Source organism: Pestalotiopsis fici (genome assembly GCF_000516985.1).
Source record: "Pestalotiopsis fici W106-1 unplaced genomic scaffold PFICI_Scf_5, whole genome shotgun sequence".
In the NCBI taxonomy this organism is placed as follows: Eukaryota; Fungi; Ascomycota; class Sordariomycetes; order Amphisphaeriales; family Sporocadaceae; genus Pestalotiopsis; species Pestalotiopsis fici.
The window spans coordinates 2,380,874-2,404,343 of record NW_006917095.1 but is presented as its reverse complement, the minus strand read 5'-3'; the positions used below and the strand labels follow the sequence as shown (position 1 = coordinate 2,404,343).

The 23,470-nt window shown below is 49.9% G+C and overlaps 9 protein-coding genes across 9 annotated transcripts; 4 read left to right on the top strand and 5 right to left on the bottom strand.

The window, feature by feature from the left end:
• Nucleotides 1-1,134: 1,134 nt before the first annotated feature.
• PFICI_08041 (uncharacterized protein) lies at nt 1,135-1,698 on the top strand (the record flags this gene model as incomplete). Its single annotated transcript, XM_007836622.1, has 1 exon — nt 1,135-1,698. The coding sequence occupies one exon, from the start codon at nt 1,135-1,137 to the stop codon at nt 1,696-1,698; it is 564 nt and encodes a 187-aa protein (XP_007834813.1).
• Nucleotides 1,699-3,769: 2,071 nt separating this feature from the next.
• PFICI_08040 (uncharacterized protein) lies at nt 3,770-4,997 on the top strand (the record flags this gene model as incomplete). The annotated part of the gene is made up of 4 exons (XM_007836621.1): nt 3,770-4,043; nt 4,106-4,362; nt 4,417-4,492; nt 4,639-4,997. 4 exons carry the CDS (start codon nt 3,770-3,772, stop codon nt 4,995-4,997), a joined length of 966 nt encoding a protein of 321 aa, XP_007834812.1.
• A 512-nt stretch (nt 4,998-5,509) lies between these two features.
• On the bottom strand, nt 5,510-6,170 carry PFICI_08039 (uncharacterized protein; the record flags this gene model as incomplete). The annotated part of the gene is made up of 3 exons (XM_007836620.1): nt 5,510-5,722; nt 5,831-5,920; nt 6,015-6,170. 3 exons carry the CDS (start codon nt 6,168-6,170, stop codon nt 5,510-5,512), a joined length of 459 nt encoding a protein of 152 aa, XP_007834811.1.
• A 1,022-nt stretch (nt 6,171-7,192) lies between these two features.
• Nucleotides 7,193-9,961, bottom strand: PFICI_08038 (uncharacterized protein; the record flags this gene model as incomplete). Its single annotated transcript, XM_007836619.1, has 2 exons — nt 7,193-9,741; nt 9,826-9,961. 2 exons carry the CDS (start codon nt 9,959-9,961, stop codon nt 7,193-7,195), a joined length of 2,685 nt encoding a protein of 894 aa, XP_007834810.1.
• A 2,650-nt stretch (nt 9,962-12,611) lies between these two features.
• PFICI_08037 (Carboxypeptidase Y) lies at nt 12,612-14,323 on the bottom strand (the record flags this gene model as incomplete). The annotated part of the gene is made up of 2 exons (XM_007836618.1): nt 12,612-13,771; nt 13,834-14,323. The coding sequence occupies 2 exons, from the start codon at nt 14,321-14,323 to the stop codon at nt 12,612-12,614; spliced, it is 1,650 nt and encodes a 549-aa protein (XP_007834809.1).
• A 1,009-nt stretch (nt 14,324-15,332) lies between these two features.
• PFICI_08036 (uncharacterized protein) lies at nt 15,333-16,262 on the top strand (the record flags this gene model as incomplete). The annotated part of the gene is made up of 1 exon (XM_007836617.1): nt 15,333-16,262. The coding sequence occupies one exon, from the start codon at nt 15,333-15,335 to the stop codon at nt 16,260-16,262; it is 930 nt and encodes a 309-aa protein (XP_007834808.1).
• A 438-nt stretch (nt 16,263-16,700) lies between these two features.
• Nucleotides 16,701-17,450, bottom strand: PFICI_08035 (40S ribosomal protein S18; the record flags this gene model as incomplete). Its single annotated transcript, XM_007836616.1, has 3 exons — nt 16,701-17,001; nt 17,077-17,207; nt 17,412-17,450. 3 exons carry the CDS (start codon nt 17,448-17,450, stop codon nt 16,701-16,703), a joined length of 471 nt encoding a protein of 156 aa, XP_007834807.1.
• Nucleotides 17,451-18,679: 1,229 nt separating this feature from the next.
• PFICI_08034 (uncharacterized protein) lies at nt 18,680-19,864 on the top strand (the record flags this gene model as incomplete). Its single annotated transcript, XM_007836615.1, has 2 exons — nt 18,680-19,035; nt 19,192-19,864. The coding sequence occupies 2 exons, from the start codon at nt 18,680-18,682 to the stop codon at nt 19,862-19,864; spliced, it is 1,029 nt and encodes a 342-aa protein (XP_007834806.1).
• Nucleotides 19,865-20,131: 267 nt separating this feature from the next.
• On the bottom strand, nt 20,132-21,388 carry PFICI_08033 (uncharacterized protein; the record flags this gene model as incomplete). The annotated part of the gene is made up of 1 exon (XM_007836614.1): nt 20,132-21,388. The coding sequence occupies one exon, from the start codon at nt 21,386-21,388 to the stop codon at nt 20,132-20,134; it is 1,257 nt and encodes a 418-aa protein (XP_007834805.1).
• Nucleotides 21,389-23,470: the final 2,082 nt, after the last annotated feature.

The following is a 23,470-nucleotide window of genomic DNA, read 5'->3' as shown; positions in this document are numbered from 1 at the left end:
GACGAGACCAGGCCGCTTGGCTCTTATCTTTGCGTTTTTCTTGGGTGTGCCAAGTGAAAACCTGGGGTGTTCCGCGCCCGAGATTCCCCGGACTTGCAGGATATGGCTACCAGATCAAGTAGTATGATCGACGGTCGCACAGAAAGATCTTTTCCCATCTCGCTGCCAATCTGCGCACAAAACAAGCACTGAAGCTTGACAAACAACCATCGGCAACAAGGCTATGGCCGGAGTGTGCCACACTCGAAGCTTCAGAGGCTGGGGTTGAGCATAGCTCGCCACGGTGGCCCTCTTCTTTGGAAGGGAGGGGTGACGGAAGGCGGCCTGGCGCTCAAATACTCGGCAGTCGGAGGATGCGCTCGCCTGTGCTACGTTCAGCTCAACGTTGGACGGCGCGAGATAGACACAGCAGACAGCTGACAGACTACAGAACACAAGAGGCGGTACACAAGAGAAGGAAGAGGCGCAAGAGGGCCCGGTCCGGACAGGGTCGACATGGTGCCGGGTGACGTCTTTTGTGCAGTGGACCGCGTTCTAGTGTTTCCTAGCGTTCTGGGTAAAGGAGTTTAGGGGTCTTCGGTGCCCCCGCATTCGGCATCCCCCATGCTTGTAATTGGCCGGGCTGTACTGGCCTCGACGGGAAGGTTAGGGGGGATGGGGTGTGCGAGGGTGGGCTTGTGGGGATAGGCTAGGATAGGCGATGCCGCTACTGTGGTAGAATGGCCACCCTCGGCGTTATTCCCAGTTGACCGCATCTCATGTAGGGCGTGTGCGAGCCTTACATATTTGAACAACGTGACGGATCAACGGGGCTTTTCAATGCGCTTGGGGTTAGATGTTTTTCTTCTCTTAACCACAAGACTGTATCTAAAAACAGATCCGTCTCTTGTAATCATCTTTGGTCCGCCATTCTTTGAAACCAAAGCTACCATTCACTCAGCCACATGATCTGAGTACAACCTGCTCGTGATTTCTCAACTACCTCGAGGAGCCAGCGACTCAATCTTGACCCATCAATTGAATCGCGACCCCTGAGAAATCAGTTCTTGACACTCTCATTTTCTTACTTCCTTATCATCAGAAAAGGAGCAAGCATACCAAAACGCCCTCCCTTCACACAATCAACCAGCCATCATGGGCTTGTGGCGAAGAAAGCACTCGGGGAGCTCTGGCGAGAGCAGCAACAGCGACACATCGGGAACCGTTACACCCGTCGGCAGCAGCCAAGAGCCGGAGCTAAACAGCAAGAGATCGGTGCGCGTCATGCGGTCCTTGACCAACGGGCTTCGGTCAAACAAGCCGAAAAAGGCCAGCATCACCAACAACTATCAAGAAATGACGCCTCTGGAGAGGCGGATCAACCGTCCCTTTACACAACAAAACCTGGAGCACCAAAGAATGTTTGACGACTTCACATTTGACTTTGGCAAGAGGAAATCGAGTTACGGGGGCCGGAGCATCATTAGCGGTATTAGCCCGTGCGCATCGCGGACGGCCAGCATTGACTCAAACTATGCTCCACATTCACACCACCAACACCACGGAGATCGGAGAGAGACACATGCGCACTATAGAAATTCGCTGGTCGAGGATGTACCGTGGGAAGTATCAGGCGAGGAATCCGACAAGGACAGACCCAGCATGCCCCCAGCCGATGCTTTCTCGAATCTTTCCCTCCACCACAGGAATTTCCACTGAAGTGGGCATCTGCCAGCCTAAAGTGGCTGGATACCAATTTGGTATATGCATGACCGCGTGAACCGGGTGCATCACATAATACGATTGAGCAACGAGACATGCAGGGCTGAAGCCTGGAAAGGAGGCATGGCATTATGAGCATTCACGGTTTTTTTGGTCTACATGGCGTCTAGGATTGGTCTTGGGTATAGATCTGGATATGGATGACGGTTCTGTTCCGTTACGCATGATTACGATTGTAGAAGACTACAACATGGCGAAGAATGCATGTGGGATATATCTATCTCACCAAGATCTTTTAATTACGAGCTATCTACTACTTCATCAGCTGGCTCATCCATGCATGAGCTGGAGAGAGGCAGTCACTGGTGAAGAAGCAATTACTACAAGTACTGCAACTACGTCCTGCCGATGTCTTCCTTGTATTGTGATATCTTTGACTCATCACCAAGCATCCCACCAAGTTTGCAAAAATGTTCGAGTCTGCCCGTTACCTTGGTCAAGTATACGCAGCCAGCAAAGATATTCGTGTACGCGCGAGTTCAACTGACAAGGTGCTGTCATATACATGAGAGCGCATTCAGTTATACTTTTCTTGAAAAAGAAAAAAAAAAAACCACGCAGATTATTGGCCACGGGTCATCACATATTGAGCCTCACCTGAGACATGTTCATAGACTGCATATGAGCTTACAAGACTGTAAGTAATACCTAATGAATGGCCAAGAGGTTCCTTTGATAGTATTGGAGCCTTCCTTGACCTTTTCATATCAGTATAGTCCATCACAAGACTTGACTCAATCATCTTGTAGATCATGACAATGAGCTTGTGTATTAGTCAACTAGGATTATCAAGAGGCCCGGCAGCCGGATTGTAGACAGCCCACATTTTGTCCTTATTGGGACATCTCATGTCCATGTTTGTCAATGTAGATAAATGCACTTTTCTTTGGGCGACTTGTCTTATCGCAATATTCAAATATGATCAAAGAGGGCGACGAATCATTCTCGACTATCATAGCCATAGAGCTATGTCCGTGTATACATTTGACAGATCGGGAAAGTCACTGCCATTGTGCCACTAAATCAAGACGTATGCTACCAATATAATCAAATTCATGTCGTTATCCTTCTAGGCGGTGGTATGTGAAGTTGATCAAGGTGCTTGCCTCCCATTGTTTTACCATTCTCTCACGTATTCTTGAATCTAGCAATGATTGCAGACAAGATGTGAATTGACCAAAACATTCTTTCTTGATCGATTGGCCTTCACACCAAGCAGTCATCCACTTGGTGAGCAGTAGGCAGACAAGGCTCTGATTGTCCACTATAGTTGTGCGCACTGGTGCTGTGCGTACCTTCCGTTGCTAATCGTTGTTGCTTCTTGTCGTCGCGCCTTCCCTCACGTCCGTGTTCACATCATCTTGGCCCCGTTTCCCCCCTCCACTGGCGGCCGGGGCAACCAGAACCTTGGAGGATTCAGTCACCATGACCGTTGACTTTTCTCCCATCCGTACCATTTGAATTTCATTGAGATGTATCAGCCCACTTTTTTTTCTTGTCCCAGAAACCTCTTTCGTCAGGTACTATTTGCTAAAAGAATCCCACCACTTGCTCCCGTTTCGCACCAATCTGGAGAGTACTAACCGAAGGCATCACGCCCACAACTGTTCTCCTCGCTCATCGCCCAAGGCACAACGTTCTGCTTCGAGATTCAATACCAAAAATTATTTTTCTTACTTCTTGTGACGCGTGTCACCCCCGAAACACCGAAAGCGTTCACATCAGCTGTTTTCATCCACCAAAGCTCACTCACACTGCCTCGGGCAGCCTCAACTCTCTGTGGGCATCAATCCACTTTGCTGCCAAGCACGTGCGGCGTCACCAATCTGTCAACTACAACAACTCCCCTTGATGTACAGTGCTTGTCTGTCACGTCAATGATCTCCAGGCTGATGCACATGTTCAGGTAGTTTTCTTTGTCGCCAACTAGTCTCAACTGTCGTCCCTTCCTGAACCCAACTGTCCACGGCGCCCCAGTACCTGGCAATCTTCGACACCATTCGCCACCATGTCGACCTACTACGAGCTTCGAATGCTCAACAAGATGAGCGAGTACACCATCAACAAGAATGCCCAAAACATGCTCCGCTCCCATGATGAGTGGAAGTCTGGCATCATCGATGAGAGTGAATTGGGTCGTCGCGTTCGCATGTCCCGTGAGAACAGAGCAGCAGTGATCCAGACCATGGTCAAGATTGCCTCCATCATGCAAAAAAAGCCCGAGGAATCAAAGTACGTCTTGAACATCATCGAGATGTGTGGCGAGATTGTCAGCATTGCAGGTAAGCCTGCTACTTCATGTCCAGATATCTACCACCTCGAGCAGTCTACTGATCCAGCATAGACAAGCCTCTTTCCGACGGGGGTTTCCCGTTCTTTATGAAGCTGCCTCTGGAAGTCCGCCGTCGAATCCTCGAGCTATGCCTGTACAGCAGAGAGTACTACTACAAGGCCCGTGTTCTGACTCACTTGCACAAGAAGACGGACTGCAGCTGCCCCAAGGACAGCCGATCACTGATATTGATGCCACACATCGGTGCTCTGGCAACCGTTTCCAAGCATTTCAATCATGAGGTTCTGCAATGTCTCTATAATACCAGCGTAAGTCTGGTAAATGATCAAGGTTTGTTGGACAATACTGACGCAGGCGCGTAGACCATCTCCTTCCAATGCGCTTGTGAGATGGGCGCAAGTCTTCGCAGCTCTGCCTTTTTTCGCAATCATGTTCACAGTTAGTTTCACAGAATTTTCTTGCTTCCTTTCTCTCCGTCACAAAACGTTTCTCTATCTTTCCCTGAAACATGGAAATTTTCAACAAAATTCTCTTTTTTTCTTTCTCGTAATATAAAGATCACATACTGAAAACCTTTATGACAGAGATCCTATTCCATTGGTGGGGACCGAATGCCGACAAGGACATCAAGGAACTGCGCAATTGTTCCGTCGAGGACTTGACCGTGGTGGTTGCGAAAACGACGATGAAGGAGCCCACCAAGCGCGAGAAACTCATCCGTGAATCCTTTGCCCGTCTTGTTGCCAAGGCATCCTTCCCCGAAGCCCTTGGATTCGAGGAACTGTCTTCCCTACGTGGTCTCAAGAGTGTCCATGTGATGCTGGCCAATAGGCGCCGTGTCACCGAGCTGTGCAGCATGGAAGATCAAGCAGGATTGCAGAGATGGTTGAAGAAAAGAATTGTTGGCAACTCTGAAGGCGGAAACTCTGAGGGCGATGACTAATCGCCAACTTTAACGTCATCCTGGACCGTCCAAAAGGCGTGGACGAGCAAGCAACATGATTTCGGCTTGGGCGATTCTGTGATATTTTTTTTCATTCTGCGTTTGGGCATTTGATGAAGCGACTCTGGGTCGGTGCACCCAGCAAAAAGGTTCACCAATTGCTTTCCTGCGCTGTGACTTGACACAGACAGCGCACTGGCAGACTATTATTGCTCAGTGGATCAGTGGTTATTGTGTTTGAGGAATGGTATTTGTAATTCATGTAATTAACCATAGTATTCACTTTTCTTATACAGAGAAGAGCAAACCAACTCCCTGCACGCTTGCCGACACCGTGAATTGTTAAGTTGCTTTTCAATCGCTCTACCCTTTGCCACTACTCTGCTGGCGTACTGTGAAACCTGGCACTCCCCAAGGCAAGCTAACTTGGTATCATGTGTTTCAACCCAGCAGAGCATGACTTGCCTCACCTCCCGCAACTTGTCGCCTGCATTAACTCAACAACAGAACAATCAAGAGCCCTGTGCCATTGCCAATACGGGCTCCATGCCATTGGCCCGAGGCACGCCGTCAAAATCGCCAAACCAGTCCTCGCGATTTGCACAAAAGAACTCATACTGTGGCTTGAGGCCCGACTTGTCGTCAAGAATGCCAAAGGGAATCGTGACATATTTTTCCCCACCCATTCCGGACTTGTTTCTGACTTTGGAACCGCAGACTCGGCACTGTTCATGTTAGTATATTTTCTTTCCCATTTTTGTGGACACTTGTCAGGGGCCGTGGAAGAGGGAAGGGAGATTGAGACGATTGGGGCGGCAACTTGAGGTACTTACAAAGAATCTTGAAAGCGGGCTTCCTGTCGCAGTATTGGAAACCTGGAATTCCTGGATGATATCGGGGGATGTGCAGGTAAATTCAACGTCCTATCCATACAGAGAAAACGCCACAGGGTTAGTTTTTGTGAAAAGAAAGGAAAAAAAATTCACACTTATTTGCGGTAGAGGGAATTATTCTTACCTCGGCCTGATAGGTGGCAGATGAATTAAAAAGAGTGCCCGTGGCTTTTTGGCAGTTGATGCAATGGCATAGATTGACAAAAACGGGCTGTCCTGTGACTTTGACTTTCACGGCGCCGCAGAGACATGAGCCCGTCTTGGGGGTTGTTGTAGCCATTTTTCTTCTTCTTTTTGTTTTTCCTTTCGCTTTCTGGGATAAATTTCAGCAACGTTGCAATGTGGTGACCTTTTTGGGTTCCTTTGGAATCAAATGTGGGTAAAGACGTATGTGTAATACAGGTAGTTGAAGAGAACAATTGGGCCCATTGAACCAGATACGTAAGTAAGACTGGACACACGGATCAGGTCTCGACTCAAAAGCAAGGACAAGATGGGTCAAGAGAGAGGAGGAGATGATCAAGTCGAGGAGAGAGACTATATTTGTATAAAATCATTCGAGCACGCTGATTGGACAGACTTATTCTCAACGGGCCCCGTTCATGTTTACTAGGTATTAATAACTCCAGTGCATGAGGACGGGGTTCCTCAACCATGCAAGCAACAACATCCCTGCAACCGGCAAGATTGCCCATTCAGGTAGCTTCTGAGCCTCATATGCCTACATCAAGTCATTGTCTTGAACACTCATCCACGAAAAGTTTCTATCCGCATCCCGATTGTTCCACCAAGGGGTGATATTGAATTGCCCGTGCAAGGGGTAAAGAGATCCCTTTCATTATAGAGTATTGTGTGTACGTATTTGTCAATTTGTCCATCTCTAGCACAATGTGGAATCCACATTCGTAGAAACAATTGGCCGGTCTGACAATGTAGCTTCTAAGCAATGATAAACAAATGTTAGGTCCGCCCGAAGGAATGCCCATCACACCGCCCATTGCTAACTTTGCCTCGACCCCTGTGACGACCATCTAAATATAGTCAATAGAAGAGGGGCATCATAAGAATTCAAGGTTGTCCTTCGCCTCACAGAAAATATGCAACGTAATCAAGCAAATTTAAATATCTACAACTGCCAACGTAACGGGAAAGTGAGCAATAGAAGGTCTTATCCGTTCTAGTGAAAACATTATTATTTGTGTACTGTAAAAACGTGTACGACCAAAAAGAGGGGGTATCTCATGCCAACATTGCTTCATCAGCTTCGTCCTTCAACTATGAATTGTTATCCACCATGGACAATCACGATATCATGTTTCCTAGCCACACAAGAGCGACAATCCCCAAAACTGTTGCACGCACGTCCATTCTCACGAGTTGTCCCGACTTGCTAAGCCAACCAGCCTCAGCATATTGACCGCCACCTGCTGCCCGTTCCTTGCTAGCTAGGCCCGAGTCGCCATTGACATCCTCATGTGGTGTTGTGCTGTAGAATAGTCGCTTGGTCAATGCCTCCGTGGCATATCGCGCATAAACACTAATGCAGATGAACATGCCACCGATGAGGAGTGGCTCAAGGTATTTGTTCGGTACAGCCAACCAGCTGCGACTTCCAAAGCGGTCTCCCAGACCCATACTAAGCTTCGCCGTTGCATCGCCTCCCAGCCAGATATGATACTGAAGAATATAGAGCTCCAGAGATATGCCTCCAAATGCTGCCGGCAATGCTAGATGTGCGTTTCTCAGTCGCCTATGCGAGTTTCGCAGAATCAGAAAGGAAATGATGGGAACCCATGATGTCAGCGCATGTACTGCATTGTACATTTCCTTGCTACCTATTGCCGTCTGTGTGACGGTAGTGAAACAGAGGATGAAAAGCGCGGCGCATCCACATGCCAGTGGCTTGATTGGCTTGCTCAGAGCATCAGGGAACTCCAGGATGGCCAGCAATGGGTCAATGGCGCTGGAATCGCCAACCCGGGGATCTACCAACTGTGACCATTCTGGAATCACAGAGTTGGCTCTCAGGACAGACATGCGATGGACAATTGATGCCGTCATCATGCCAAAAAAGACGATATAGCGATCAATTCTCAGTCTGAAGCTGACCTCTTTCGAGTCCCACTGGCTGTGAAAGACGACGCGGCATATCGTGCTCAACAACTGCAGAGGCTGCGGGATGAATATCACAGGGGTTGCAATGATGGCTGCGAGCACCAGCTTGACCAAGAGTTTGAGAGGATCTTGGTTGTATCTCTTGAACACCCGAAGAGTGACGTACACAACCAGGTACCAAAACGTAATGATTGGCGCAAAGTAATAAAAGTTGTAGCTAGTGCTCATCATGTATGGCAATACCGCGCTGAGGAAATTGAGGCGGAACAAAGTGGCGGCCACCCGGCGGAACGAGAAGTCTTCCGTCTTCAACAGGTACATGGTATGGCCATAGCCAGACAGAAAGATGTAAGCTGACACAAGCACTCGTATCAGCTTGTATACCCACAAGGTCTGCGAAGCATAATTGAAGTGGTAGATCAAGATCAGACATTGCATCCAACCTTTCCACTCGTTCGACTGCTCGCGGGAAAGAAAACCCTTGTCGTTCTGTACAGTTGACTCGCGTCGCGATTTCGATACTTGGTCTGCGGGCTGGCTATCACTGCGCCATGAGAGCAAGCTTGTTGCCCAGAAGATGCAGCAGCTCATCAAGAACTTGAATGAGTCATAGTGCCGATCGAGTCGGAGGAACTCGTGTCGTCTGTCAGTGACATGACAGTAGACCAATATCGCGAGAATGCAGAAGACGAGTCCGGGAATATTGTCGGATCGAAGCGAAAATAATGAGCTGACACCGTGGCGAACTCCAAGGACAATTGCCAAGATAAAGGCAGCCGCAATCATTGACTTCTGAAGCATATTCAACTTTGGGTAACGAACACAGCATGACGCTTGTTGAGGAATTCGATGCCCGGTCGCAGAGTTGCAGCGAGCGTTGAGAGCAATGTCAATTTTACGCTCAGCAATTCGATCCAGAACGTGGATTCCATTCACCTCGTACGCGCTTTCGTCCCCCTTGGTCATTTGATTGTAAGCCCAAAGGATATGAGACTGCTCTTCTGAGGACCACTTTGCAAGGTACGCATTCATCCTGTCCACCTTCTCGGGCTTGATGGTCTGAGCACGGTCAGCAGAAAGCGAGTCGTACCAAGGTTCTTGCACGGGTGCGAGAAGAATTTGATTCGGAGCCAAATCATTATTTCTGCGAAAGTCCTTTGTAGGAGACACCAGGGAGTCTTGCAAGGTGGAGCCGAAATGAATTCTCATTGCTTCGATGCCACGTTTGAAGATGGCAAAATAATCGTCACCGCCGTGACGAGCAGCCCATAGGCCCGGGGCACCCAGAACCACGAGAGCAGCCGACTCTTCATCCTTTGATTTCACAACTCCATAATCGGCAAAGGTTTCCTGGGCTCGAAATTTCAAGAGCTCGTCGTGAAGGTAGGATGAGTTGAGCCATGGGTCCCAGACGAATTCCAGCTTGACGCCCTCGGCTTCAAAGTAGAGATTGTCGTGTTTGCTGTCGTCGACAACTACATCAAGCAAGGCAACGTGAGCTTTCATGTGGTCGAGCCGGGTGGCAGCAGCCCAGTAGACCTGTCTCATGGTCGAATCGCCGGCAAAGACGACCCTCCGACCACCGAGGCAATCGTGGAACTGGCCCCTCGAGTACTCAATCATGCGACAATTGTGAGGTTCCCATTTTGCAAAGTCCTGTTCAGGATCTCGGGGTCCTGTATGAGATGCCCATGCTCCGTCGCTCAAAAGCGTGCGACAGTGAAATGGATCATTTCCTGGACAGTTTGTTTAGTAATCAATTTCTCTTTGCAAAGTCAACAATATCGTGTTGAAGGGAGTTGTTAAGATTGGTATCGTACTTGAGAGATATGCCAGGTTGCACCAAATGGCTATTGTGATAGGGATGAGCAGAACAGCGAGGCGATAGATGGTAGGTGGCAATCCTCTAGAAGTGTCCCGTGGCTCCGATGCCCTTCTGATCTTTTCTGGCGGCATTGAAATTGTTTGGATTAATCAGTTGAACACCTAGTCTTCGCCGGCGCGAGACTGATGCTCAAATCTGTCGGGGGCTTTTTGTGGTGAAAAGCGGCGTATCGAATTAAGAAATCATCAAACGGCACCAAGCTCACCAAGAAAAGAAAGAGAAAAGTATTGGTGAGAATTGGGCGATCCCCCAAAAATTGATGAGTCAAAAATGGATGATCAAGAATCAACCATTGGAATAAGAAGAAAGCAATCAAACAAACAACCGACCACAGGAGAAAATATGGGTGAACCGGAGTAAGAGGAAGGGTCGGTTCGTTGTTGCACTCTTTCCCCCGACGACGACGAAGACAACAACGCTACTGTTATTTTTTTCTGTCTCTCTCTCGCAAAGGAATCGCGACAGACCGTTTTTTCGGTGGAACCCATTATTATTTCTACAACTAAGATAAATCCCATTCCTGGGCCCTGGAAGGGACCCCCAGAGAGGTGGAGGGTCCCTAGGCGGCTTTGCCAAGACGATAGAGTAGCTAAGTGGCGGACCTGTATCTTGAAAAAGGTGTGGTTGTAGAGGGAGAGCAAAAAAAAAAAAAAGACCGAACATAAAGAACATTATCAAGGAGGTCACCTACCTGGGCCTTACCTGGTCAGCGTTATTTCAGAGTGCCCAGACAGACAAGCTGGGGGGGTCGAACAAGTAAAAGCCTGGATCGAATAACATTTTTTGGAGGGATGCTGCATTTGGGTCTTGGCCTCGTCTGTACGTATAATTTTGATGTGGTTCTGCTGACTGGAGACCTGTCGTGTTTCCTTGGCTCCGAGGCTCCGATAGGTCCGGACCGCATCTAACATCCAGTTCAGAAGAAGGAAATATGGCACGCGAGCACATGGTATCTTTTTTTTTTTTCTTTCTCTTGTCGCTTTCGCGTTGCTCCATGGTCGCTTCTTTTCAGCCCGCTCCCGCAGCCCTGGGAACTTTCTGGCCGCGTAAAGAGTGGGCCTTCTCCATTTTCCAAGAGATAAGAGAACAGGCGCGTCGAGAATCGACCTCGTAACTCCGGACACAGAGAGCCCATGGTAATGTAACTCTCAAAAGGGCCGGCGGCTTCACTTCTTGTTCAATGCGGTAGGCCTTGATATTTGTCCGTAGTCGCGTGTAAGGCTTGAATGAGGCTTCTTCTCATGGTAGTAGTATTATGCACTGCCAAGGTTCCACACCTGGAAAAAAGAGCAGAGGGCGTAGATGTAGAAAAGAAAAGGGACAAAAAAAAAGACATTTCTACAAATGAAAATTCAAGCTGACCGGATCAACGACGCGGTTTTGCTTGGCAATCATCCCAAAACTTTGAAGGATTTCCAACGTGTCGCCCGGTTGCCAAACGATAGGTGGGTATCATTACCCCAGGCGCGCCGATTGGCCCGAATCCAGCAACTTGAGTGGACCAAGCAGCCGCCCGACCACCACACACAAATTTCTCTCCGTCGACCGAAACATACACATAATAACGTCTGCTCCCTCATCTTTCTAATCTTTCTGCCAACGACGCCCTGTTGAAACCCAGCAGCTTCTGCAAGAAAGCTTAAATCACCACACCTTGTGTGTGCAGGGTGGTATCCCCATCTTTTCCTCAAGAGAAGCTTGACAGTCAGTCATCTTGTCGTGGACTGTCCCAAGCCCATTTTCTCCTTGCTGCCGCTCATGCCGTCCACCTCAAATGTGTCGCATTGGCGCAAGCAAGCAGCTTATTCCAAAAAGTCCTGCAAGCCGAAATTCGTTACCACATGCAGCAGCATCCGGCTACGACGGCATTCCGCCTAGCCAGTGCCAAGAATATTGAAAGACATTCTGGACCAAGTCTGGGCGCGCATCAAAAACCGCCAGCTGTGCCTCTCTACAACCAGCCTTGCAGCTAAACCTATCCTCTGCGCCAGGCTGGCCAGGCACGGCGTAAGGGTTGAAGGGGTACCGGCATATCGGCAACCTGTGCCACAGACATACCTAGGCAAGGTAAGGCAAGGTAACTGTGATTGAACGAGTATAACTCCTCTTTTGCTTTCTCCCTGTTCATGATTAAAATCAGCACGTCTTTTGCCACGCTCGGTCAGCCTTCGTTTATTCCAACGACTGATCTTGAGCCGGATACCCTCGTTATTTATTCTCGAGCGTACCAGACAAGAATAAACCAGCACAACATTCTTTGAGTGCGATACCTCCTGGCCTATGGCGTGGAGCCCTTCGCAATTTCTTGTTGTCACATCCCGAGACCTATATTGATGAGTGTTGCTACCCATGATCCTCTGGTCGACTCATGAATGCTGCTTCCACTTGAGATTAGAATGGATCACGACTTAGACCTCGAGAAATTGCAGTTTCCGCCGGACCAGCACCCTTACAATATATGTCGGCCATAATTACGACAATACCATCTGGCTTCGTGACTTGCTTTGCTTTGTAGTACTTAACAGCACTTGACATTCTTGTTCACGACAATGGCTCAAGACTTTGTTGGATTAAACATTTGTTCTTGTGCTACAGCTCTAAGGATGCTAAATAAAACAAACACTCGACCATGAGAGCACCTCGTATACTCCGGTATGCAAGTTCCCAAAGACTACCGACACTTGTATGTCCTTCTTGTGCTCAAAATCCTCGGTTTGCAATTTATGCGTACCACTCACCAGCGATCCATCGGTTGAAGAAGTCCAGAGAACCCTCGGGCTGGTTGAAGGGAACCATGTGGCCAGCCTCGTAGACACGAATAAAGGTCAGGTTACCACTGGTCTTGAACTCGCCGTACTGCTTATCGCTGACCTCCAGAGGACCCATCTTGGCTTCATTGTACTTCTGCTTGCCAGACCAGACAAGTTCCTCGGTCCAGGCCTTGTTGCCGAGCCAGTTGCAAATGTAGTCGGCATCACCAGCGTAGATGAGAACAGGAATCTTCTTGAGAATGTCAGGAACAAGCAGATGGAAGGGCTTCGACCAGTCTCCGTTAAAGAGGAAAGCACGGTTAACGTCGGTGTTGCAGCTCTCGTAGTCAGTGACCTCGGCACCAACAGCCTTGATGACCTCGGGCTTGTTAAGGTACTGAGAGATCCAGGAGGTCTCGGTGTAGCAAAGGTTGGCCTGGTCCTTGCACTTCTCACGGATATCGTAAACGTTGTAACCAGAGCGCTGGAATGGGCCAATCAGAGCGTTGTTGCAGTAAATAGCACTGGGAACGCAAGACCAGGCACTTCCAGAGTCGTAGCAGTTCTGGATCAAAGACTGGCACCTGGGCAGAGCATTGTCCATGGACTGGCATTCGCTCTCGTCGAGGATGGGGCCGTAGTGGCTGCCATCATCGCCACAAGCCATGGGGCGGTACTCGGCATACTGAGTCTTGGGGTCAGTGAGGCCGTTACCGATGGCGATGCTCTTGAGGTTGATGTTGCGGTTCTCGTGGGACAGAATCTCATTGGCAAAAACGGGGATGTAGTGGCCGGCGTACGACTCGCCGGAAATGTGGAAGTCCTGCTGGGCATACTCGGGGAAGTTGTGGAAAAAGAGGGTCAGAAGAGCGTAGATGTCCTTGCTGGCAGCAACAGTGTCGGAGACAGATCTTCCGCTGTAGGAGTATCCAGTGTTGACGGGCTGATCAATGAAGATCACGGAGGCGTTGGCGTTCCAGGAAAAGTCGTTGTACTTGAGGGTAAGCTTCGAATTGACGCTGGAGGGTCCCAGTTCCATGAAGAGACCCATCATGGAGGAGCATCCAGGGCCACCGTTCAACCAGAGAACAACGGGGTCGTTCTTGGGGTCATTTCGGGACTCGAAGAACCCTGTACATGGATAAGTTAATAAAAAGCTAGATATGATGTAGGACAGTTTCATAATCACTCACAGTAGAACAAGTGCTTGTCGTTGGCCTCATCATCGAGGTAACCACTGTACTGCTTGACCTTGTCGACGCCGAGCACCGAAGGGTCAACCTTCTTGGCTCGCAGGTTGTATGCCTCAAGCTGGCCGTCGATGACGCGGTGCTCCTCGCCTGCGGTTTTTGTCCACATGGATTGGATGTCAGCACCCTTGACGACGTGGTCCCACTCGCTGTCAGGTCTGCGCTTGTGTGCCTTGGGGCGGGAGATGAGGTTTTGTGCCTTCTCCATAAAGCCAGGAACCAGAAGCTGCATCTCGTCCCAGAGGCCCTGAGCCTCGGTGGGCATCTTGCCGAGGGTCTCCTCGATCTTCTCGAGGATGGAGCCAGCCGACTTGGAAGTCGAGTCAACAATAGGCTTGACGGCATCCTGGTAGCCGCCCAGGACAATCTGCTCATGTTGGGCAACAGCAACAGAGGCTGCGCCGAGCAGTAGCGTCGAAGTCGCTACTCTCATGGTGGCAGTGATAAGAAATGTGAAGCTTTGACAGAAGAGAGTGTGGCCGTCAGAGCACAGGTAGCAACAAGACAATCCAACCGAGATGGATTTGGATGAACCAAAACCCGCGATGAAGAAGGAATGGGTGTATTGTTGATGAAATGATGGAAGATGGAGAAGAAATGAAAACAAGAGCGAGGAAGAGAAGCTCTGGGGTAGATAGGTTACCTACCTAGATTGCATGAAACGACCTTGAGGGCGCTCTGGGCAGGAGCTCTGGGGGATTGGAGAGCTGACCTGACAACGGATCCGTCCGGTGGTGCCTGGCAGCAAGTCTTGTGCTAGCATTCAACCGCTACAATGTCGCCAAAATCTGCTAACACGCTACTTACCTGATTCGGTCTTGACTTGTCCGGCTCCACCGCCAGCACACCGATAGAGGAGGGGCCCTGTCACTGATAAGCGTCATAGGTCACTGGGGTCTAACTGACTCGCCTTGCGCCTTGAACGAACCGCCCCAGCCAAGCCAGCAATCCGAGGGTCACGAGAACGTCCAAAGGCAAGACGCGGACCATTTGAGTGCTCGCCCATTTCAATGGTCTGGGTACCTTGCATCTATGATTGTGAATCACATGCCTGTTTTTATGCAGCCAGCTAGTATCATATGTGCACATGCATTATACATCTATAAATTATATGACCCCAGGTATGCAGCTCGGCATGATGCAAGGTGATTCATCTTCTGTAACAGAATGTCTCCAAGACATGGCCTGTAGAAAGCAGCAGTCACTTGGTCAGCAGCGCTAGGCGGGTTCAGGTACAAAGGCAGCTTTGGCGCTACACAGGTCCAATACTCTGGGAACTTGTCCCGCATCGCTGATTGCCCCGCAGAAAAGAAATATTTTGTACATAATCAGACAGCAGGAGGACAAAAAAAAAAGAGTCACATTTAACAACTCGCCTCGTCTCTTTCGTTGCACTCCTTTTTTTTCTTGTGTGTTTTCATGATACCCGACTATTCGTCACAATGTCGAGCAGAATCAACCAACCCAGCAACCAGATCAAACTGACCAACGTGTCGCTCGTGCGACTGAAGAAGGGCAAGAAGCGCTTCGAGATCGCCTGCTACAAGAACAAGATCCTCGAGTGGCGCCAGGGTATCGAGACCGACATTGACGAGGTCCTACAGATTCCAAACGTCTTTCTCAATGTCAGCAAGGGACAGACGGCTCCCAAGGAGGACCTGGCCAAGGCCTTTGGCAAAGACAAGCCCACCAACGACATCATCCTCGAGATCCTGAACAAGGGCGAAATCCAAGTCGGCGAGAAGGAAAGGGCAGCCCAACTCGATCGGGTGCACAATGAGGTCATATCCATCGTTGCCAGCAAGTTGGTGGATCCGCGGACAAAGAGGGTCTACACGACCGGCATGATTGAAAAGGCTCTCGACATGCTCAGCTCGGCGGCGCATCAGCAGCAGGGCGACAAGAGCGCGACGGCGAGCGGCACGGGCACACCGGCCACCACCGAGGACGGAGAGGCCGGCAAGCCGAGAGCCAAGGAGCACACCTGGACCGGCGTCGTCACGACCAAGAGCGCAAAGAGTCAGGCCCTCGAGGCCATGAAGGCTCTGATTGCGCACCAGCCCATTCCAGTCTCGAGGGCGAGAATGCGCCTGCGAGTCACATGCTCGACCAACGTGCTGAAGCAATCAGTCAAGGCTCCCAAGTCTGCCGAGGGAGATGGTGATCAGAAGGCGGCGCCGGGTACAGTCAAGGACAAGATCTTGAGTTATATCGAACAAGTAGAGGCCCAAGATGTGCTGGGTTCAGAGTGGGAGGTGGTTGGTTTCGTAGAACCAGGTGCCTTCAAAGCGTTGTCCGATTTCTTGGGCAACGAGACCAGAGGACAGGGCAGAGTCGAGGTTCTGGATATGGCAGTCACCCACGAGGACTAAGCCGTATGAAATACCCCTTGACAATAAGAAGTATGAAAGGCATGGTGGCATGACCTTGTGATGATTTACGATGCAGATTCCCGAGGTTAACATGGTAAAAGTTTCAGCATCACCGGGCATAGATAAAAAAAAAATTAGCGTCGCAATGTTCATGATTCGCAGTGTCCCGACTCGGAAATGCCATGTCGCTTCACTGTGTAATCATAGCGTGGATCCCATATCACGTAACTTGAAGAAGTGTGGTTTTCATATTCAGGAACTGATGTCTCTTTTTCATTCATTCGTTAGAGTACATCAATGATGCCGAAACCCTTGGCAAAAGCAAATGAACCATGACGATTTTTTCCGTTGGGTAATTCCATGTCCAGCCTTCACGCCAATCCGATCTGCAATGATGACCAGAACCAATGAAACCACTCCTCCACTGCTGCAAGCAGTTTAACCACCCTTCTTCTTGGAGACACCGACAGTCCTGCCGCGACGGCCGGTAGTCTTGGTGTGCTGACCACGCACACGGAGACCCCAGTAGTGACGGAGACCACGGTGAGCGCGGATCTTCTTGAGGCGCTCGAGATCGTCACGGAGCTTGGAGTCGACACCGTTGGCGAGAACCTGGTAGTTCTTGCCGTCGACAATGTCGCGCTGTCTGTTGAGGAACCAGGCGGGGATCTTGTACTGGGTGGGGTTCTGGATGATGGTGACAATTCGCTCGAGCTCTTCCGAGGTGAGCTCACCGGCGCTGTTGAATACTCGTTAGTCCACCGTCCATCGCTTCTTCCATCACACCATTCTCGGCTCTTCGGAGTTGGCATACCGCTTGTTCAGGTCGACATCGGCCTTCTTGCAGACCAAGTTGGAGTAACGACGTCCGACACCCTTGATGCGGGTCAGGGCGTACATGACCTTCTCCTCACCCTTAACGTTCGTGTTGAGGAGACGCAAGATCTATCCATTATAAGTCAGCCAATTTTGTTCTGATGCGATTTTGTTCGGGCTCGCGGGCAAATCGATGTGCAGGCGTCGTCGCAGAGAGGGAGAAAATCAGCCCATGGAGGAGAGGATTTCTCCCAGTCGCGGGCGGCGCCGTGTAGCATCGGATTTTTCGGCAGTCGGGAGACCGATGGAACGGGGTGAACGGAGTTGACTTACGAACTGGAAGTTCGTCTTCTCTCCCGAAACCAACGACATGATGGGCAACTGTTGATTTGCTGTTGCCTTGAGTGTCGTTTTCCAGGATCGTGAGATTCGAATTGAGGATGAAAGAATTTGGGTCGGATATTTCTGCAGGGTGGGACTTTGGTCTGTTGATTAGGGTTGGGTACGAAAATGGGAAAGCGCTCTCAAAAAGTGTGGGTGGTCAAAGCTTTGACCACGTGATCTGCATCGGAACCTGCCTTTCCAACGTCGGCAAGCTTTTCTCTTATGTCCAAAATTCCAGAATTAATTTCTGGCGTAGAAAAATACATCCTTCCAGTCCAGAGTGATGCATATTATCACAACAACAGATACAAGCTTGAGGCCACAGGTTGGCTGTATCACACCATGTCTCTGCTGAATTTGCACTGACTTTTTCACCAGCCGTCATGGCTCCCCTGGACTGTACCAAATCCGCCACTGCCGTCGTCTCCCTGCTTTAGGTGCAGGTTTGTTAGAGTCGTTCACCCATCTTCAAAATAAGGTGCCAGGCAACGACTTGAAGATACATCCGATGCAGGCAATCCCTAGGACATGGCGGCATTGCCGGCATTTTGAACGATATGTGTTCTCTTGTGCAAGTGGCAGTCGTAAACCCCATCACCATTCTTTTCTCTCCGATGAAAGTTCATCAGTATTTTCCCTTCAGCCTATTTGGGCGGCCTATGATGAACATTATTTTATTTCTCGATGAGGTATAACCTCCTGGGAGTTGTATTTACACTGAAAATTCTGAGGCCTTGTTCATCCACTTGCTCTATTACCTTGGCAATTCTCCGACGAAATGGCCTTCAAGGTTATCCAGGAAACACCTACCAATAGCTAGATATTAGGGTAATACAGTCAAAATCAAGTGCATTGAGTTCTTGACACATTCAGATTGCATTGCAGCCAGGTGATTTCATTCGCTCTGTGTTATGCTTCTCGTGGCAAGTCTACGCAGATCAACCTTGTGAGCTTTGGGGCACACGATAAACGACGTCCTCGTCGCCACAAAGTTGAGACTCCAGTAGTCTAGCAGCATAGAAATAGGGTGCCCCCTTTCACCGGCCGGAGCTCCGAGCATTTACGCTTTCGTTCTCTTCCAGTAGGACCTTTCTGGATCCATGCTGGGTAGGTATATAAGCAGTCCAAGGTCCGACGTGTTCGTGCTCGTCGGCTCTTGATGCAATGATATGAACAGCACAAACGTGACCACCAGAAGTCACGGTAAAGTCTTGACCATGGAACAATCTAGCCCCCAGGGCCTTCCAGACACCGGCCAAACCGCAGCTACCAACTTTTCGAAATTTCGATGCTTGCCGGCCGAAGTGCGCTTCATGATATGGGAGTGTGCCATGGACGAGCATCACCAAGTTATCAGCGGTGGCAGAGCCCGTAAACCCAAACCCACCGCACTCCTTTGGACGAATGCAGAATCTCGATACTTGGCTCTCAAGCGTGGCGGTCATATCATAGTCGTCAAGAAGATCCCACTTGTGTCATCATCGTCTTCCTGCCCTGCTGCTGCTTCCGACACAAGCTCGTTTCACACAATTCAGGAGTCGAGATACGAGGAATATGATTTTCACCTCTATTGGTATGAAATAAGCCAGTGTATCATAAATAATGGGATGTACTGCCTCGATCCATTTTTTCCATCAGAGAATGAAGTTCATCTCGGCACAATGGACCCAGAAATGGCAGCTGAACTCTACAAAAACAAGACGTATAAACAATTTTCTGTGCGTTCTAGTTCACCCAACATCACTAACAACAGTTTCCGCGAATCGTTGAGATGTGTTCCCAAGACATGCATCATGAAGCAGAATCGATTCCGCAGCTTGGTCCTCGGGCTCGAAATTTGGTGTTGCACTTTTGATAATCATCGCTGCAATGATTATCGGTGCTTCCTCTTTGACCGAATGAGTACCATCCTCATTCACCCCTGCGATCCCTGCGATCCGTATACCCTGAGGCAAGATCTAGAACGGGGGGTTGTTGAAGTCGATCCGCGCGGCCTAAAAGCAGCGACCCGCGGGCTCTTTGGTTACGATAACCATTTGATCGTCAATCTACTAGACCCTGCTCAGGTCGGACGTGCCATCGGGATTCTGAGTGCGGATGAAGCCACCAAAGCGATTGGGGCCAAGATTCTCATGGTTTCGAACGAGATCCACACCTACACGTTCTACAATGGCCGCTTCACGTGGTGGGAAATAATGGTCAGCGCGGCCCAGCGCATGTGGCTATGTTTCAATTATCGGAGACTCTCTGAGGACGAGAGAGCGGGTTTAAGCTATAATCCATGTACTTGGACATCATACCCTGAACCATATGACTGGGACCAAGACGACCCTTGGGTCAAGGGCATACTGGAACGGCTGCCTGTCCTGCTGCCCGCTGTCGTGCTGGTTCTCCAAGCTTGACGATCAAGAATGGGATTCGGCCATGATAGCAGTGCGAGTTGTATTTGGAGGAAATCGTGGAGTCATGACTGCATCAAGGAACAGAGAGTGGTCTCTCTTTCCACTTTGAGTTTCACTAGTATATTGATTCTAGCAGACAAAAACAACGTTCGTGAAACTGATGTATTTAAGCATATGAAGTAGAACGCTGTGGACTTGAACTTGGTCAGCCTAGATCATCTTTGGCGTTTTGCAGCTCCTGCAGACCATCAATTGCTACATATCCCATCACACAGCAGGGCCTCTACCAATCCACGTACGGTAACTCCGAAAAGGCCCTTTGCGCGCGTCGATATTCTTGTACTGCCTCCCGGGACTCAACTCGAGCTGGTTTGTGCAAAAGTACAGCCAACCATCCAGAATGGCCGCGGAATCGGCATGCTGGATGAGGCCGCTGCGCACCAAGGTCTTGACAAGGTAGTTTTCAGAAGCGACGGGGCCCGTGCCGCCGGCCGGCGTCCCATTGACCTCCTCGGTGGTCTCTGCCTGCTGCGTGTCGACATAGTAAATGGCGTTTTGCTCGCTGGCCAGCATGTACACGCGGCCGCGGTCGTCGGCCGTGAAGCCCGCCTGCTCCGAGCCCAGCTGGCCCGGGTCCCGGACCGCGGCGAGCATGTCCTCGTCGGACAGCGAGGTGTCGATCAGGGTCTCCTGGGAGATGTAGTAGAAGCGTCGCGACGCCAGAACGCCCCAGTACACGTTCCCCGACGCCAGGGCGATGCCGTCGGCGCCCGTCGTGGCGTACGACTTGATCGTGCCGTTCCAGATGTAAATGGGCTCGCCATTGTACGAGCCCACGTACGTGGGATCGGCCTTGACCACGGTGGTGTTGTGGAGCCGCCTGGTGACGCTGCCGTCATCGAGATTGATGGCGAGGACCGAGCCCGAAGCCGACTCGTCCGTAATAAAGGCGTATCCGCCCAAACCCAAGGTGTTGTTGATGCGCACGTCATTGGCGTTCATGTAATCGTAGAAGAACTCATCCGGGATGATGTAGGTCCGTATAGTCTCTCCCGTCGTCTGATTGAACGAAATGATCTTGGCGCCACGGGACGATGCCGTCTTGGCGCCGGGTATGATCCCCGAGTCCACGACCCAGAGCTGGCCGACTGCATCAAATACCACATTTTGCACATTTATAAAGCATTCCGCGAGGTCTTGATCAGCGGTGCAATTCTGAATGGCAGCATTGGGCCATGGTTCTTCAGACGTAAAACCCGTGGCCTTGGCGACATTGATGGGCGTTGCTCCAGCGTTGCGTGGGTATGTCAGGTAGATGCCCAGGCTGTCATCAACAGCAAAACCCGTTGGCGCACTTTCACTTTCATGAACAGCCTCAAGTTCAGGTCCAATGATTGTGAAATCTGTTGGGCACACGCCAAGAGTGGCATTTGGATTATACGGTGCCACTGGTGGGCAAGTCTCGGGGAAACCCTGGGCGACAATGGCACGAGCCAGAAGCGTCAAAACAAAGACGGAAAACATGGCGCAGCAAACTTATATCTTCTTGACTACTTGATTCGTGTGTGATGTTAGAGGCTTCCGGGAATCCGCACCCCTCCTTTTCCAGTTGAGTTTTCCCAGCAAAGTTGATTGCTTTTTAATGACGTTTATGTACATGCTTCTATTGGTTCGGATTCGACTATAAACGCCGGCAATTGTCCGCAAATCTGCGGGGTGCCGGACAAACGTGGGGTTTCGGCAAATGGCATCTGCCAAAAGCGTCAGCCATGCCATGGCCTTTGCTTCTTGTAGTGATTTATCGATATGTTGTCGTTGAGAGCCGAGAAGGATACCATTACCTCACGAACAGGCCGGCTGGTTGGTGTGTTTCGAGACACGACAATCACTATGTATGAATGAAAGATATACAAATAGGGAAATGCGTGCTAGTTACGGACGAGGACCCAAGAAAATGATCCTATCATATTTCAAGGGCTTGCTGTTCGGCAACACACGTTGACGGGGCTGATCTGGTGATAACTTCTATTTTTCGCCCAAAAATTGTTTCCGCCATTCCTAATTTCTGTAGGAAGTTGTCGAATTGGACTCACGGCAACGTCTTCAGGACTATGAAGCATCAGTCAGCGGCAGTTTGTGAAATGCAAGATTTACAACTCATCCATCAATTGAAACCCTCGTTGAGACCTGGCATCTGGTCAATACGTCTGGCAGCAATATTGGTTCCTTCTACTCTCTGTAACACATACTTGATGCCACAGGTCAACATATTGATGGACAGAAAAGGTCACCAAAGGGAGACCCATCACTCAAGGCTACATGATTGAGAGTCGTCATTGACAGCCATATTGTTGCTTGTGAGAGCAGGCTGCAAATCACTTATTACCACGGTGGTGGCTAGACTCAGTACCCAATAAAAGTCAGACTTGGGGTGAAAATATACAGAAGAACTTCTGATCGCATTTCCTTTGTTTGCTAAATACAGGTCTATGGATCAGATTACTGTCGGTTGCAGTCAAAAGTTGTGAACGGCGATGTAGGGGTTCTCACGGTCTCTTGTCGGCTGTTCGTCATAATACGAGCAATGCACAGCCAGGCTATAGTCTAGATTCTGCTTACGGATCCGATACGAGTGCGGGAGAAAATGTTTGGTTGCCTATTGTTCAGGATGCAATGCAATGTAAGTAAGCAATAAGCAGCAATCACGTCGCGGTATTCACCACGATTGAATCCTGCGCCAACTCGTTTTCGGCAGTGCGCTGCCCTCTTTCGTCGTCATGGCCCGCACAAACGCCTCTCGGGGGGTGTCGCTCCCGTCCATGGGCAAACTATACCGTGGTATGCTCTCTCTGTGGGCTCAATGATAGACTAGATTTCGTCCGATCTTATGGTGTTTGGCTGCTGCACAAAAACGTGGCCCGGAGCTATCGAGATCCGTAATGCGATACGCTCTTGGTTTTGTCGAGTTTGGACATGGGACTCGGGGGGGATGGGGACGTCTGAATAACCTACAACTTTGGCCCAGCGGGCGCCGGGGGTGGGCTTCGGGTGGGGTGGGGACTCTATTCTTTGTTCTTTTTTGGTTCGCAAGGGTCTCGATCAAAAGCACCATGATGGTAATTCCGTCGTTTATGCAATAGATTAAAAGGGAGATGGGTCCAGAAAAACGATCCCAAAGGACATGGGCAAGTTGAGCAACCAAGCTGAAAGGGAAGGAATAACAGATGCAGGGGCAATTGATCGCCGCCAAGGAATTTGGGGGTTCCCATCCCGCTGTGAGCTCACCAAAGATTAGAGGTTTAGAAGCAGTCATCATAAGCTTGTTCTGTTGTCATCCAACCATATATTCTTGGCCCCATTGACCCGTAGACAGCCCGTAGGCGCATTCCTGCATCTCATCAGTGTCGTATCATCTTTCTCTCCAATTCGGCCGGCGTTCTAGTGTGTCTTCACTGCGCCGTGTCTCCACTCTACGTCAGCGGCAGAGACACACACAACCAAGAGACACAGAGTGAATGAAATCTTGTTGCACGAGATCAGCGAGGCCCAGTACTATGCTCGCATCGCTACTACATTAACCTAGCCTAGCACACCCACAACAACACG